The sequence below is a fragment of the Impatiens glandulifera genome, chromosome 1, assembly GCF_907164915.1.
Source record: "Impatiens glandulifera chromosome 1, dImpGla2.1, whole genome shotgun sequence".
NCBI lineage: Eukaryota > Viridiplantae > Streptophyta > Magnoliopsida > Ericales > Balsaminaceae > Impatiens > Impatiens glandulifera.
The window spans coordinates 142,095,915-142,111,951 of record NC_061862.1 but is presented as its reverse complement, the minus strand read 5'-3'; the positions used below and the strand labels follow the sequence as shown (position 1 = coordinate 142,111,951).

Sequence of the window (16,037 nt, the reverse complement as noted above, 5' to 3'; positions counted from 1 at the left end):
TCAGTAATACTCCACAAAAGACTTCATATACTAAACACCCTTATATAATGCAAAAGTAAATGAGTTTCCGACTCAACCTTCTCGTGACTAATACTAATAACCATAATGCAACTTTTTTATGCACATATCATTCAAACTTTTATGATTTTATCTTATAAAGTTTGAGAAATTGAAGAGTTATGAGGTGGATAAAAAATTCTGATTAATTGGAATATTAGTGGAAACATATGAATTATTGATAAAGGAGGATCAATTCTAAATATTAATGTTTGTGACATTTTCCAATTCGAGAACAAAATTCAAATAAAGCTTCTTTAATGTGAATCAAATTCTTTCAAGTTTGAGAGGTGGGTAATTTTATTTATTTATTTTTTATTTAAGAAATGAAAAACGATGTGATTTCTTAATAAAAATATATTTATAATTAATCTAAGGTAGTGTTTTTTATCCCAGCATGAAATTACAGAGAAAAATTATCTACAAATTTCGCAACAATATTAAATGTTGCGATATTCCAATATTTGTGTGTCATGTAACGCCTTACATCCTTATAAAAGGGGTTCAAGTGTTAAAAGTCAGTGTCTAAAAAACTAAAAATCACAAATTCAATTTATATTTAAAATATTTTTTTAATTTTAAATTAAAGTTATAACTGTAAGACTAACTTTTAGATCTTGATTTCGTTTCCCCGGGAGACGGTGACACCTAGAATATAATTTCTTGCCCTCACACATTCATTAGCGGGTGACACCTAAAATATATTAAATTCATTATATTTTATAATTTCAACTTTTTTTGGCAGACAAAAACATTTCTTGTATGCATGTTATAATAGAAAACTTAATATTAAATACACATTCTCAGACATGTACTGAAAGATACTATTAAATAAGAGAAAGATATTATTAAGGTTGGAAAACTAAATTGAAAAGATATTTATTTTTATTCATAGAATATTATTAGATGCCTTACAAATAGTACACTTAATTAGAGAGAAATATACAATGTTATAACTCTCAACAAGTGTTCATAATTTTGAAGTTGTACATCTATCTATAATCTACTGATCTATTATGCTTAGGGTTAATGTCAAACTGTAATAAGTTGAACTTGGTGTCGAGGTTTGTCCGAATGATTTGTTACGTTAAAACCAAACTCCTTAGTTTCATTGAGGTTCATGTAACGTTCTGAAGTTGTATTATTGACTCTCAATGAGTATTCTCCATGAAAAAGTCTTGCCTCAAAATAACCCATATCGTCGGTCACGTCGAGATGGTCATCGATGCGTATAAACTGTCTCAAAAATCTATCTGCTACATTTCCTGTTGGAAGATTATTGAAATTATTATCAGTCAAACACATTCTATAGCATCCTGTTGGTTTCCATCCTGCCCATATTACTAGTCCTTCAACTGCAGGATGCCCATGCCCTTCTTTCAACACTTGATCCAATAAATTTGCCTGAAGATCATATAAAAAAAACCGAGTCAGAATTTAGAGTTAAAGTCAAACTGATTAGGACAAGAATGTATATAATGTATAAACTTTACCTGATCAGGAGAAGAACCAACATCAATTTCTGTGAGCCAAATGGGGAGACTTAGGGTTGCAAGTTTATCGATGGAAGCTCTCATGTAAGCTAAATTGGGTGTATTGAAATGGGATTCAAGCCCAATTCCTAATGGGCCATGATATCCGTTGTCCCTTATTTTTCGAATTTTTTTCATATATGCATCGGGTGAGCTAGCCTTATCACTTGGCTCTTCAATTGTATTATAATCGTTCAAGAACAATGGTGTATGATGGTCATATGAGTTTATCATTTTGAACAAATTGATCTTTTTCCCAAGCCTACTCTCAAAATAATTGAAGTGCAAGTTCTCGTTAACAGCATCCCACGCAATTAGTTTGCCCGAATATCTTTTAACGATAGATTTTATCCTTTTAACGACGGCTTGATAGAAATGTTTTCCTGAGAGTGAATTGAGCCACGAAACCTGGTACTTGGGGTCGTCCCATAAGACATTGTGCCCACGAACCGACAAACTTTGGCTTTTGGCCCAATTTAGCATACCATCAGCAACTGTGTAGTCTTCTCTCCCTTGAGTTACCTCGGTACTGTACCATTTCATCTCGTTCTCAAAGGTGGTCACTGTAAATCGTTTAGAGGCAAACCATTGTCGATAAGCACTATTTGATAAGATGTAACTGTTTGAGGCGCAGCCAAATTGGAATTGGGGCACCCTTAGGCTTATTTTGATGTGTGTATTTGCTAAGGGTTTTCCATTAACATCTACCAACCGCAATTTTACATGGTTCTTACGTTCCTATTATAATTGTGAATAGTCAGGACTTAATTTATACCACAATTGTATTAAAATATGATTACAATATGTAAGTGTACCTTCTCAACACTTTGATCAATGTGAGATCTCCATTCGTCTAAAGTAAATGGTTGTAATGATATGCTATCTACCCATATCTCAGTATTTGTATTATCGCTCTGCAATTGTTTAGAATGGTTAAAATCATGAAAATAATTCCATATATACATATACATGCACACACGTGAAAGAACAACAACGACAGTTTTTTTGTATTCAATAACTTTTAATGTTAGAATCTTTTATTTATTATCATTCTATAAAAATAAAATAAAATTTATTGTACGTTTATCATTACCTCGAAATAGAGTTGAGCAGACTCTGAAACGGTTATAGATAAACCGCCTTTAAGCATAGACCAACAGCCTGATTGAGCCACTGTAATACCAGCTTTATGGTACCCAGATGGTGATTTAAATATGGCATATATGCTTGCATTTCCACTGCTAACTTGTAACCAAGCTACATTTGAGAAAACAAATCCTCATACTTTTAACTATTTTTTATTTCACAGTCAAACAAACTATATAAGAAATCAATTAGTACCCGAAAAAGTGTAGATTTTATCTTTCTCCAAGAAGAAATTTTGAGATGGACTGTGAAATGCTCGAGTTCTTTGATGAGCTGCAATAAATTTGTTGTTGCCATCGTCGGAGGATACTCGATACTCAATTTTAGAATCCTCAAATGCTACCCAACCTTCTATTCCATTATCTAATTCTGTGTTCACCGCAATTCCACCTCCATATTGTGGTTTTAAAGGCTTTGCTAGACACTAAATAGATAAAAACAAAATGCAATATTTAAACTTGTGTACACATTTAGAAATATATCCACCTTTGAATCGGTTATCTGAACAATAAGTGTATCCAAAATCAATAATATATAATATTTTATATGCATAAATCTAAAAAGACATTGAGAATATTACTTGTGCAGTGAAACTATAATCATATGGCAAAGCATCGACTGGCAACCCTACAAGCACATGATGCGTATATACAATGCATGATTAGTAATCTTTAAATCAAAGAAAAAGAAACAAATGTATTTCTTTATTTAACCACTTAAAAATTGTTAGAATTTTTTTAGCGATAGAAAACAAACCCGAGTTGACGAGAGAAAATAAGATTATAATGAAGAGGAAGATTGTTGCTACTTCGTTCTCCATTCTCAAAACCTATTTCTGATTTAAGACTCTTTGGATCAATTATGAAATACACTTTGTTGTTGAAATGTCAGGAAATCAAAGGTTTGTATATATAGTTGATAAATTATTCTTAGTTCCAATATTTTAATACCTATTATTAAATGGCTATAATTATACCATTATAGATAACATCCAATTAATTTCAATATTAAACTTTCTTTAATATAATTAAATAAAATATATCTATTTAAATAGTAATAAATCTGCTTAGTAATAAATTTTTATATATAAGATAATGATGGTCAATAATAGAAATAAATCTCAAGTTATATATTTACAATTATGATATATTTTTATTATTATATAACTAATTATTATTATTTTGAATAAATTTTAAGTTTAGAAATAATATATATATAGTGTAATGATTAAGAAAATTACATAGCAATAAAAATGTAGTAAAATATATAACAAAACAGAAAAACTTATAATTGTATAAATTATAATGAAGTAATTTAAATGATAAAAAATTATAAGAAATGATTTGGGGAAGGAATTTGAGAGAAAATATTTGAGAGAGAATTACGTGCAATCTAATTCGTTGAAAAAATAACAAAATTTTTCTCTCTTTCTCTCTTTCCTCACCCTTTATCTTCCTCCCCATTCCCTCTCCCAAATTCATTCCCCTTATCACTAAGAGTATGTTTGGATGAATGTAATTGGAATTGACATTGAAATTCTAATTCCAATTTAATAAAAATTGATATTAAATAACAATTCAATTCCTATGTTTAAAAAAACTATAAATTATAATTCAATCTTAATTCATATGTTTGAAAAAAATAATATAATAATAATAATTTTAATATATATTATTTATTTTATTATAATATTGATTTGACAACCAATTAATATAACTCAAGTGTTAAAAAGATTTGTTAAGTATCAATTTTTTTAAATAAAATATCGATTTAACATGTTAACTTTATAATTTAAAAAATAAAATATATCGGTTAAACATTTTAACTTTTTAAATTCAAAAACAAAATATCGATTCAAAATATTAACTTGTTAAATATATATATATATATATATATAATATTAGTTCAAAATGTAACTTATTAAATAAATACATAAAAAAAACATTGGTTCACATAAAAAAGACACTGGTTCGATATTTTAATATCATAAATTCAAAAAAAAAAATATTATCGATTAAAAACTTTAATCATGTTTTAAATAATAAAATAATAAGTTATTTTGTTTGAAAAAATATAAATAAAATAAAATTTGAAATTAAAATTCCGACCTAAACGAATGGAATTGAAATCTATAAAATTACACTAATATATTAATTTCAATTTTAATGAAATAATAATTCCTATTCCAAAAATGGGTAAATTCAATAAGTATTAAACTCAAATTAAAATTTTCAACTTATATCATTCACTAATATGGATTGGATTATGAGTTATGGGTTGGATCATAATCCAAATTAATTTTTATTTTTTTATCTTGTTTAAGACGTATTTCTCGTCCAACATTTTTTTATCCGTTTAAAATATTTTTGTCTCAATTAACATATTTTAAGCCCGTTTAAACACATTTTGATCTCAATTAACACATTTTAAACCCATTTTAACACTTTTTGTCTCGATTAACACTTTTTAACCCGTTTAACAAATATTTGACTCGTTATACCCCGTTTGACATGTCTTTAACCAGATTTAACATATTTTTGACTCGTTTACACATTTTGACTCATTTAATACGTTTTTAATCCGTTTAACAAATATTTGATTTATTTTGCCTTATCATGTCTTTGAATCGTTTAATTCTCTTTTACTCATTTAACATATTTTTAGCTCGTCTAGTAATTATAACTATTTAGTCTCATTTAACATGTTTTTGACATCATATTTCGACTCAAGGAAGAGAGAGAAAAGCTCTGGAGATTTTAGGTTTTCAGCAAAAATTCCGGTAGCAAATTCTCTCATCATGAATAGACGAATAATACGATCGACACGAACGTCACGATCGGCACAAATGACACGATCAACACGAACCGCACGATCGACACGATTGACACGATCGACACGAACGTCACGATCGGCACGATTTGCACGATATCAAGGTTGTGGATCGCTTATTGTTGCACAATCGGAACAATCAACACAATCAATACGAACGACACGATATCGACTTTAATTGCTAGGTCGGTCATTCATCTACAGAGCTTGGTTGGAAGGTTAGGACTTCTAGTTTAGGGTTTCTGGTATACCATATTCTGTAATTTCATTTTTCAATTGTTTTGTTATTTTGTTCTATTCTTCTTTAAAATGGGAAGAAAGAAAAATAATAAGTATAAGGAAGTCAAAGAATTTGTAATGGAAGGTTTAAGGGAGGTGGCTGAAAAGAAAATTGATATGATTGTTGAAGAAATAATCCAAGAAAAGAAGGAATGCAGCAAAGGTAAAGAACCAATTGCTGTTAAAAATTCCGAAGAAAATGCTACAGGAAAATAAGAAAAGAAAGAAGTAAATTGGAATATTGGTTATAATGAAAGAGCCAACCTGTTTGGTCTTAAAAACTAGATTACCAAACTCCTAATGCATGCTAATCAGTAAAGAGAAAGCACAGCAAATAACAGTCCAACTTAATATTCAATATCTCCAAGACTGGAATTTACTAAAGAAATTAGAATATGAGGAAATAGTTAAATGGTCAGTTGATGCAATGAAGGAGCTAATGAAGGCTCCCAAAACCAAGACTTACACTATCAGGAGTAATTCAACATAGAAAGTCAACGAGGTATGGAAGAATAAAGCAGAAAAGAAATATGAAAAACATGCCTACAAAAGAAAAATCTACTTGGGGGATATCCAAACAAAGGTAGAGGTACTCAACTCTCCTTTTGAATTCAAACTGCCTTCAAAATTAGAGGAGAAATGTATTGAAGACTAGGAGTTTTTAGTGGTTGAAAACTTTATTGGAAAAAATAGAGTATCATTCCCAACTACCAAAGAGACTCTAATTAAACAGTGGGGAGAAAAGGGGCTTGAAAAAGTTAATGCAAATATACATGATCTCTACTTCATGCAGTTCAAAAAGGGCTCAAATCTGAAAGAAATCTTAGAGAAAGGGCATACTTACATAGAATCAAGTTGCATGAAGCTGGAAAAGTGGTCAAAAGAGATGAATCTACAAAGTAAACTAAAAGAAACAGCCTAGTTTTGGTTAAAGCTTTGGAACAATCCAGCCCACATGTATAATGCTGAAGCAATAGGTTATTTTGCAAGTATAATTGGAAAACCATTGTATATGGACCCAATAACTGAAGGAGGAGAGCACTTGTCGTTTGTTAGAATTAGTATTGAAGTGCATCCTAGTAGTGTTCTGCCAATGAAAATGGCATTTGTTGACAGAAAAGGAAAGCACAATGTCATGGAAATCTCTTATGAATAGAAACCAAAGATGTGTGCTTTCTATAATACTTTCTTGCACAATAAATGTGATAAAACTAAAGAAGAAGAGCAGAAAAACTAGAAAAGTCAGGAGTTTGAAGCTTAAGTCGAAGATAAGGAAGACAAAAACACAGAAATTCAAGTTGAAGATAACAAAGGTAAAAGTCCTGAAATTCTCAGAAACAATTCTTTCTATCAAACCAGAATGGTCTCGTACAAAGAGAGAATTCAAAATGAGAAACAACAATACTCATCATCCTCTTCAATACAATCTCCTTACATCTTCAAAGGAAGGGGAAGAGGAACTGGAAGGGGAAGAGGAAGGGGAAGAGGAAGGGGAAGAGGAAAGGGAAGAAAGCCTCTCAATTAAGATAAATGAGATGCGAAAATTCTAGGCTGGAATAGTTAGGTTTGAATGTACTCTTTTCTGTTTGTAATCTCTATTTTTTTTAGAATGTATGAATGCTACTAATCAGGTTTTTAGAGTCTTTTGATTGTCATCCTTAATCATAGCTAGGGTTTGTCTAGCTTTGATTTATGACCCTCCACTTTTGGAATTTTAATGAAATGATTTTAACCGTTTTCCCAAAAAACAACAACATGTTTAATTAATTTTGATTTGTTTAACACATTTTTAAACTTATCAAAATTAAATTTTTTAACACTTTATTTACAAAATTAAATATATAAGTTAGAAAATTAATAATGTATGGATTAGGGAGGAGGGAATATCTAGAATTAGTAGAGGGCTGGAGGGCTGGCATGTGAGCGGATGAAGAGGGAGAGTTAATTTTTTTTTTAATAGTTTGTTTGAGTACTTTAACTAACTCAACTCAAATTCAAGCCAATCCAAATTTAACCCAAAGTAAATTATCTTATCCAAATTCATATTTTTAGTTAGGGTTAGTGTTTAGGTCAACCAAAAATATGGGTATCTCAAATTATTATATAAAATTCATATCTATACTTATTGCTTGGATTTTAAAATAAATAAATATTTTTGAAGACATTGTCGCGACGATTAGACTCTCAAAATAATTAATTCGGACTTCAAATAAATAATAATATATATAATGAGTTAGGCCTTGTTCGGATTGAGGTTTTTTAAAAAACCTAGAGGAAGAAAAAAATAATGATTGGTGATGATTTTGAGGAGGTGATGATTATTTTTGGTAAAAAGACTTAAAGGGTATTGGTATATATAAATAAAATAATAAATAATATTTTAAAATAGATGGTATTTTGGTATTTTTATTAATGAAATGAGTGATGTGATTGTTGAGAAGTGATTGATTGGAAAATTGATTTGGGTTGGGTTTTTTTAAAAAATCCAAAGAGAACGAGCCCTTAGATTTGAATAAATTACCTCACTATTGATATATTTTTATAGATAAATAGTAAGTTTTGGAGTCGTGGTCGTGTCGATTGGACTCTAAAAAACTTAATTTTGGGTAAAATAAACCATAATATATAATATAAGTTATTTATTGATATATAGATAAATTTTGGAGAATTTATTTGATATTATTATGATTTTATTTGTCTTAAAGTTATTTTTGAAAAAGGAAGAAAAAATGTTGACGGAAGGCCCGACCGAGAAAAGCCCAGGCAAAGTTCTTGGGCTTGTTCATGTTGTTCTTAAACAGAATTCCAATAGACAAAGTCAAAGCCACATGAAGATTCTAATAATTTTTTAAAACACATTTTCTCACTTATTTTATTCCGAATTCAGCTCTGTAAAGTGTTTATCGCCTTATGGATGTGTATAATTCAAATTCGCAAGTAATTTCAATTAAAACAAAAAATTTTAAAGGAACTATGGTAACTTAGAGACATTTTCGGAGATTCGAGCGTTGTACTTCAAATGTTCAGTTCAAATTTTTAGGGTAGATTATAAATGCTATTATCTAGCTACCTTAGAAAAAACAACATCCCAAACCCCTTAAAACTCCCCAAACCTATTTTACAAGAAAAATACGAATTTGTCTTTTGGGTACTCTAAAATATTTTTTTTTGTAAAATTCGGTGTGCTAGCTCCTAAGGATTTCCATAAGTTTTTTAAGGAATTAGTTTCCTTCACTTTAACGTTTGAATTTTCAATTTTTAATAAATTTATTTTTTGTCATTATGTATTATATCTTTTTGTGTGATTGATCCATTAGATTTTATTTTCTTTTTGAAAGTCCATCGACAACCTAGTGGTTTATTTCCTAGATTTAGATCCACTAGTTTCTACGTCTGGTTTTGCAAGATATATTTTATCTCACAATTAATTGCATCTTTCTATTGAAGCCCTTTAGATGAGGTAATTGTCTCATTATACGTTTGAGATTCACTTTCCATCATGAAAGTACAAAAATATGGACTAAAGAATATTTCCGTTTTAGCTCGTTTACTTCGTCTATGTTCAATCATAACTTCATTTTCCTTTTCTTGTTCATCTTATTCAAGAAGTATTTTTGGAGAATGTGATTCTTATTAGACTTATATGAAAATACATGTTCAAAAAACGATATATTTCTTGATTCCATTATCATATTCTTCTCAGACGTACCGTTTGTTTAGGAGAATAGGGTGACGTCTTAATCACAATCAATAATTTTTGGTCTAAATTTTACCTTTTTAGGTAATATTACACTACCTTAGCTTGACACTCCACATTCGTAAGTATTCATATGATGATTTTCTTTAATGACATAACTCATATCGACATTTATCTAGCTTCTTTCGTGGACCTTATTTAAAATGTAATTAGTCGTCAAAATAGCTTCTCCCCACATGTCCTGTGGTAGACTAGAACTTAATAGAAGTGAATTCATCATTTATTTTAATGTTCTATTTTTCTTCTCAGCCGTACCATTTGTTTAGAAGAATAAGTTGACGTCGTCTCATGGATTATACCATGTTGAGCGCATAACTTGGCAAAAGGTGATTCATATTCACCTTCTCTATCACTTCTTAGCACCTTAATCTTTTTACGAAGCTGGTTTTAACATCATTTTTATAAATAGTGAATTTCTCTATGGCTTCATCTTTACTTTTGAAAATATACACATAACAATATTTTGTGTTATCATAAATAAAAATAATAAATTATTTGTCTCCACTACATGTTGATGTTTCTTTTAAATTACCCATGTTTGTATGAATTAAGTCAAGTAGTATATTATTTATTTCAATGTTTTACAAGAATTATATTGTCAATTTTTCTTTAACATAAATTACACACTTGTGTTTCTTATTTATTTCGAATGTAGGTATACTCTTCATTTATATTAATTGATGCATCAAATCATAAATATTATTACCTAACCTACCATGTCATAAAATTGAAGTCTCTAATAAATAATAGAAGAATTATTTTTTTACATTTATACTTAGTTTAATTGTCATTACATTGAGGTTAAAGATCCCATCATTAACATAACTTCTACCTACAAACATTTCACTTTTGGATAAAATAAATTTTCCGACTCAATCACATTTCTAAAACCATGCTTACTTAAAAGAAATCAAAAACCATTTTTTTCCAAATTTTTTGGAACATACAACACTTAGTCAAAGTTAAGTCTTTCCTCGAAGACAGCCTTAATACCACTTTTCCTTCACCTTGTATGTCCAAAGTGACAGATTTCCCCATAAATTTTTTTACCATTCTTCACTTCTTCGAGACTTGAAAATACTTCTTTTTTTGGAGAAAACATGTATTGTAGTTCCTGTTTCAATCCACCATTCTCGTGGATTAGACACCACCAAGTTAATCTCAGATATCACCGCACACATATCCATGTCCGACAATCCTTAATTTAAGTTAGCCTCTCAAACACTCCTCGACTTTTTACAATCGGAAGATCTATGGCCCATGTCATTGCAATTAAAACACTTTCCCGTGAACTTTTTAAAAATTTCACCTTTGAGATGAAGATTCTGATTTTTGACAAAAGAATTGTGTTTCTTCTTGTCTTTACCATATTCCACCACATTTTTCTTTAGCCACATTTTGACTAAAGTATTTATGTGGGGCACTTTTACTTTCCTCATCAATGCGTAGACGGATCACCAATTCTTCTACGTTTATCTCCTTTCACTTAAGCTTAATGTAGTTATTGAAATTGTTTCAAGACGGTGGCCACTTCTTAATAATAGTTTCCAATTACAAAGTTTCTCCTAGTTTCATACCCTCATCATGAATTTCATGCAAAATAACTTGCATTTCTTAAATTTGTTCAATGAGCGGTCTTAAATATACCATTTTGTAGTCCAAAAATCAACCGACTATAAACCTTTTTGCACCAGCTTCTTCAGTTTTATATTTACGTTCAAGAGATTGTCATAGTTCTTTGGTCGTATTTTTTTCACTATACACATTGTACAATGAATTTGACAAACCATTCAATACATAATTTCTACATAAGAAATATAAATGGTGCCAAGCATTAATGGCCGATGCCGCTTGCTCATTAACTTTCGGATGCACGTTCGCATCTTTTTATGAGTTCACATTTGTCTCATAATCTTAGGTGTGTGAGGATCCTCCGTGAGGAATCGTGCGAAACTCAAAGTCGTGAGGGAGAAAAACATTTTATGCTGACATCTCTTAAAGTTTGAGCCGTTAAACATTTCCGGCTTATCTAGATGGTTAACAGGAAATCGACATCCTCATGTTGGAAGTAGGTGTTTCGATAGTCATTTATGAAATAAACAAGAAACTTGTAAAATTTCTATATAAGTAATATGATAACTATTTTAAGATTGTTGGTAATCTTATCTCGAACAAATACACATAAATAATACTATATAAATACAGAAAAATGATAATAGAGGAGATACAATAGATTATTAAATAAAACGAAGAAAAAATCTTCTTGTTTTCTCCAAGGCCTATGAAAATTACTGTTCTTTTAAAATAGTTTCATCGTCTCTCGTTTGTGCTAGAGAGTTTTGTCGGTGGCTGATTCCCATGGTACAATAGAACCTATAATAGTTTAGCACAAAAAAACCACCACAAAGAGAACTTGACAAAATTACTTGAATCCAATCACTATGTATCAAACGAAAATAATTGAGTCAAGAAACTCAAAGAACACTCACAAAAATAAGAAAAGACTTTTGGAATTATAGAGTAAGAAATGATAAGATGATGTGTTGAATATCTCATTAATAATATTTAACTACCAATATTATTTGTTCTCCAATGAATATCTCATTACTAATCTCGTGACCTCACTTATAGTATTTTGTACCTCAACCATATCATATCATTACCGTGACCTCTTTACCCTCACTTCAATAAACGAACCACCAATCCAATCGACCTCTCATCTTGTGACCCCACCAAGACACTTTGCTCAAACAAACATCTCAATCACACATTTAACCACTAATATTCTTTTTTCCCAATAGACAACTCTCATTACTAATATTGTGACCTCCCACACTTTCACACGTCTCTCACCTCTCACCAAACCAACCACCAAAATCACAATTGACCTCTTCATCTCTTGAACTCACACTTTTAGACGCCTCTTATTCCTTGGAAAATCAACCACCGATCACAATCGATCTCTAATATCATGACCTCACACTTCGGTCAATCAACATCTTATTCACATATATTTTTAACCACCAATTACTATAGACATTTAATCTCATGATCTTACAATCCTTTTTTACCGGTCTTTTATTCCTCATCAAACCAACCACCAATCTCAATCTTATTGACATCTTATCCCTTGGAAAACTAACCATTAATCTCATCGACATATCATCTCATGACCTCATACTTCCACATGCTTTTAATTCCTCGACAAACCAACTCCCAATCACAATTGACATCTAATCTCGTGACCTTACAATCCTTTATTACCCCCTATTATCACTCGCCAAATCAACCACCAATTTCAGTTGACCTCTCATCTCATGACCTCATTTTTTTCTTTTGTTTGTGCCATTAATAATTTGATGTCAAATAATAAGTTTGATAAGAGAATGAAATCTTTATCATTGTTGGCTTTCAGGAATCAAAACTCTAACTTGATTGCAATTGTGTATAATATATTTGCATGAATAGCTTAGCTAATTTCTGTTTATGCATGAATAATATCACCTTGCTCATTACAAGCAACAATTGCTTCAATTACCTTAAATAACGATATTAATAATCACAAAAATGAATTGAGTGTATTTGGAGTCTTCATGTCCAAGTGAATAGAAAATGGATGTAGTTCACAAAAACTTGGAATTGATTATACTTAAAAAGTTTAGACATAATTTCTCCCAGGTCTATAGTGGTTGATTCCAAAAATATAAATTCCATATTTTCAATGTAACTCTATAGTTTTTTTTAATGAAGTAAACCAAAAATGATTTTGATCCATTCTGAGAAGCCAATATTTTGAGGGAAAGAGATCACTAGTAAAAATAGGGGTAATAGCGAGCAATAATAGCAATTGGTATAAAGATCAATTGATATTATCAAGGTAGTAGCGATTGGTTATAATTCCAATCGCTACTACCTTGATAATAACGCGTTTTAGAATCGTTAGTACTTAATAGTGATCAAAATAAAATCCATTCCATTTTACTTACTTAATAAGGATTGGATAAGTGACCAATCGCTATTACCTTTAATTAATAATCTCTATTTCCCTTTCCTTAACCCGCTCCTCTACTATCTCCGATCCCTTTCCTAAACCCTATTACCTTTAATTAATAGATCTCTACTTTAGATCTTCAATCTCCTCTCCCGTTCATCATCATCATCAATCCTAATCGGATCTCTCCCGTTGCATTAATCAAAGCTATCATTGGACCTCTAATACGTTCGTATCTCCTAATCGGATCTCTCAACTGTAAGACTACGATTATACTAATCGACGATGAACAACTATCGGTTTTTCTAATGATTTCATCCATTGGCATTATAGATGAAATCTCGGAATTTAGGGTTTCAAATCCTAATCCTGCCATTTCATAAACAATCGGTTGTTCGATTTAGACTCGTTTTTGGTTGGTTTTGTTTCAACCCTAGGTCAATTACCAAACAAACTCGTCTTTCTACTAGAAAGCCCAAAACAGTGGAATTCTACGGAGTTCGCCCAACGGCAATAGACGGCGACGCACTTCCGCTTATAGAAGAGTTTCTATCCGGAATTCAAGGGTTTCTTTCTGTCAGATTTGAAAAATGGTAAGTGTTTTTAGTTTTCAAGCTTTAATCCTTTAATTGCTGTCCTATTAAGCTAAGCTTTAACACTTTATGTTTTCAAGACAGTTAAGGCCTTGAAGGCAAGTGATTGACACTTTATCTTGAAGGTGCTTTTGATGTATTTTACAGCCACCCACAGGTTAGATCGTATGCATATTCTAGACATGTGGAAGAACTATACAAAAGATACAAAGGCAAGTTTATGTTTCATGCCTTTTATCCATTTGCTCGAAAATGTTCAAATTATCGAGTGTTTACATTGTGGATGCACCATTTGAGACTGTTTCAGCAATAGAAAGTTGATACTATGCATATCACATGTTTGAGAAAATGCTATGTGACTAACCTGTGTTATTACTTATTAAGAATGGTTTGTACACGTATCTTGAGAAAATTAATAAATGGGTTTTCATTCTTATATTTAGACTAATATTGTATGTAGATTCTTATTAAATTATTAAACCAGGTGAAACTCATGAGATTCCATGTATTTGAGATAAATTGCTTAATTTGAGCTTATGTAACTGTTATTTTTTTTTAATTGTTGTGGAGTATGTCACTAATATGGTACATCATGAATTTGATTCTACATCTTTTGTGTCCTTAATTTCTTTACTTTCTCTAGATTAATGGGTATATTTCACTTGTCCAATTTTGAATTATATGCAGGTGCATAAAGCTCAAGATACTGCTACTAAAAGAGGAAAACTTCTCATAGAAGATTTTATGTTTTTAATCCGAAAGGTATTTCTATTTCCTTTAGCTTTGATTATTTTCTTTAGTTTTTTGGTTAATGGCTCGGATTTTTATTTAGGTTGTAGAAAAAATTCGAATAGATGAGCGTGTCTCCATAATAGATAAGACAAATTTAAGATATCTTCCCGGGCTTCCAAAAAAGTTGATTTGATGATTTTGGACCTTTCTTTTATCTGAATACATTCTGACATAATGACGACAATATACATATGGAAGAAAAAGGTTCCACAAGTTCTTACCCATTGATTGACAATATTGATAATAACGTGGAGGAGCAAATATCATGGAGACCTATTTTCATTCTTGATTTTAGTGATATTTCTTTAAGTGTGTGCCTTATTTTATTAATTGATTTGAGTTTTCCTTTATTTTTTTAGCAACAACCTTATCCATGAATTCTTTTTGGTTTGTAGGTGATCTCATTTTTGATGATATTGTTGTTCCTTAATTTGAATGATTGTGTTAAAAAAAATGACTGTGTTGAAGAAAGCCGTTGATGAATGAGATTTATTTTTATATATTTTTTAAAAAGGGTCTATAGCGATTGGTTAAATTACCAATCACCATAACCTTAATAAACATCATCGATTGGTACTAAACCAATCGCCATAGTGAGCAACGATTGGTTATTACACCAATCGTTATAGGCCTATAACAATTGGTTATCTACCAATTGCCGTTTCCAATTAAGGCAACAACGAGAAGACTTCTGCCGATTCAGAGCGATTGATATATGACCAATCTCTATAGGCCTATAACGATTGGTTTAGAGGTTTTAGTAATCCCTATAGGGTCTTTTTTTACTAGTGGATATATGGAGATAAGAAACTAGATATCTTTGATAAATGGGTAGGGTAGAAAAGTATGCGTTATAGATTTTTCATTATAATTGCAAAGTTCAAAAACACATGGAATCTAAAACTTTGTTGTTAATTGAGAAATATTGGTAATCTTATCTTGAACAAATTCACATAATTACTATACCAATACAAAAATGATAATAGAAGAAATACAATAGATTATTAAATAAGAGGAGTGATAGGGAAAGAGAATTTAGAAAAGAGAATATGAGAGGGAAA

General features: G+C 30.5%; 2 protein-coding genes and 1 long non-coding RNA gene across 6 annotated transcripts; 2 read left to right on the top strand and 1 right to left on the bottom strand.

Annotated features, from left to right (window-relative positions):
- Positions 1-1,089: 1,089 nt before the first annotated feature.
- On the bottom strand, positions 1,090-10,638 carry LOC124945819 (endo-1,4-beta-xylanase 5-like). The gene is made up of 7 exons (XM_047486324.1): positions 10,548-10,638; positions 3,316-3,362; positions 2,931-3,159; positions 2,683-2,846; positions 2,405-2,503; positions 1,551-2,327; positions 1,090-1,461 (listed from the first exon to the last, which is right to left on the bottom strand). Exons 1-7 carry the CDS (start codon positions 10,636-10,638, stop codon positions 1,090-1,092), a joined length of 1,779 nt encoding a protein of 592 aa, XP_047342280.1.
- Positions 10,639-13,671: 3,033 nt separating this feature from the next.
- Positions 13,672-14,748, top strand: LOC124943320. Of its 4 annotated transcripts, none has more exons than XR_007099775.1 (2): positions 13,672-14,184; positions 14,310-14,748. XR_007099775.1 is itself a non-coding variant. In XM_047483851.1 (2 exons), the coding sequence occupies exons 1-2, from the start codon at positions 13,925-13,927 to the stop codon at positions 14,495-14,497; spliced, it is 426 nt and encodes a 141-aa protein (XP_047339807.1). In that variant the 5' UTR covers positions 13,672-13,924; the 3' UTR covers positions 14,498-14,748. The 4 variants fall into 4 exon arrangements, 1 of the variants encoding a protein (XP_047339807.1); XR_007099774.1 differs by having other exon boundaries at positions 14,269-14,748; XR_007099773.1 differs by having other exon boundaries at positions 14,265-14,748.
- On the top strand, positions 14,743-15,302 carry LOC124943332. Its single transcript, XR_007099776.1, has 3 exons — positions 14,743-14,769; positions 14,872-14,946; positions 15,017-15,302. It is a non-coding gene; the product is annotated as an uncharacterized LOC124943332 (long non-coding RNA).
- The last annotated feature ends 735 nt before the right edge of the window (positions 15,303-16,037 follow it).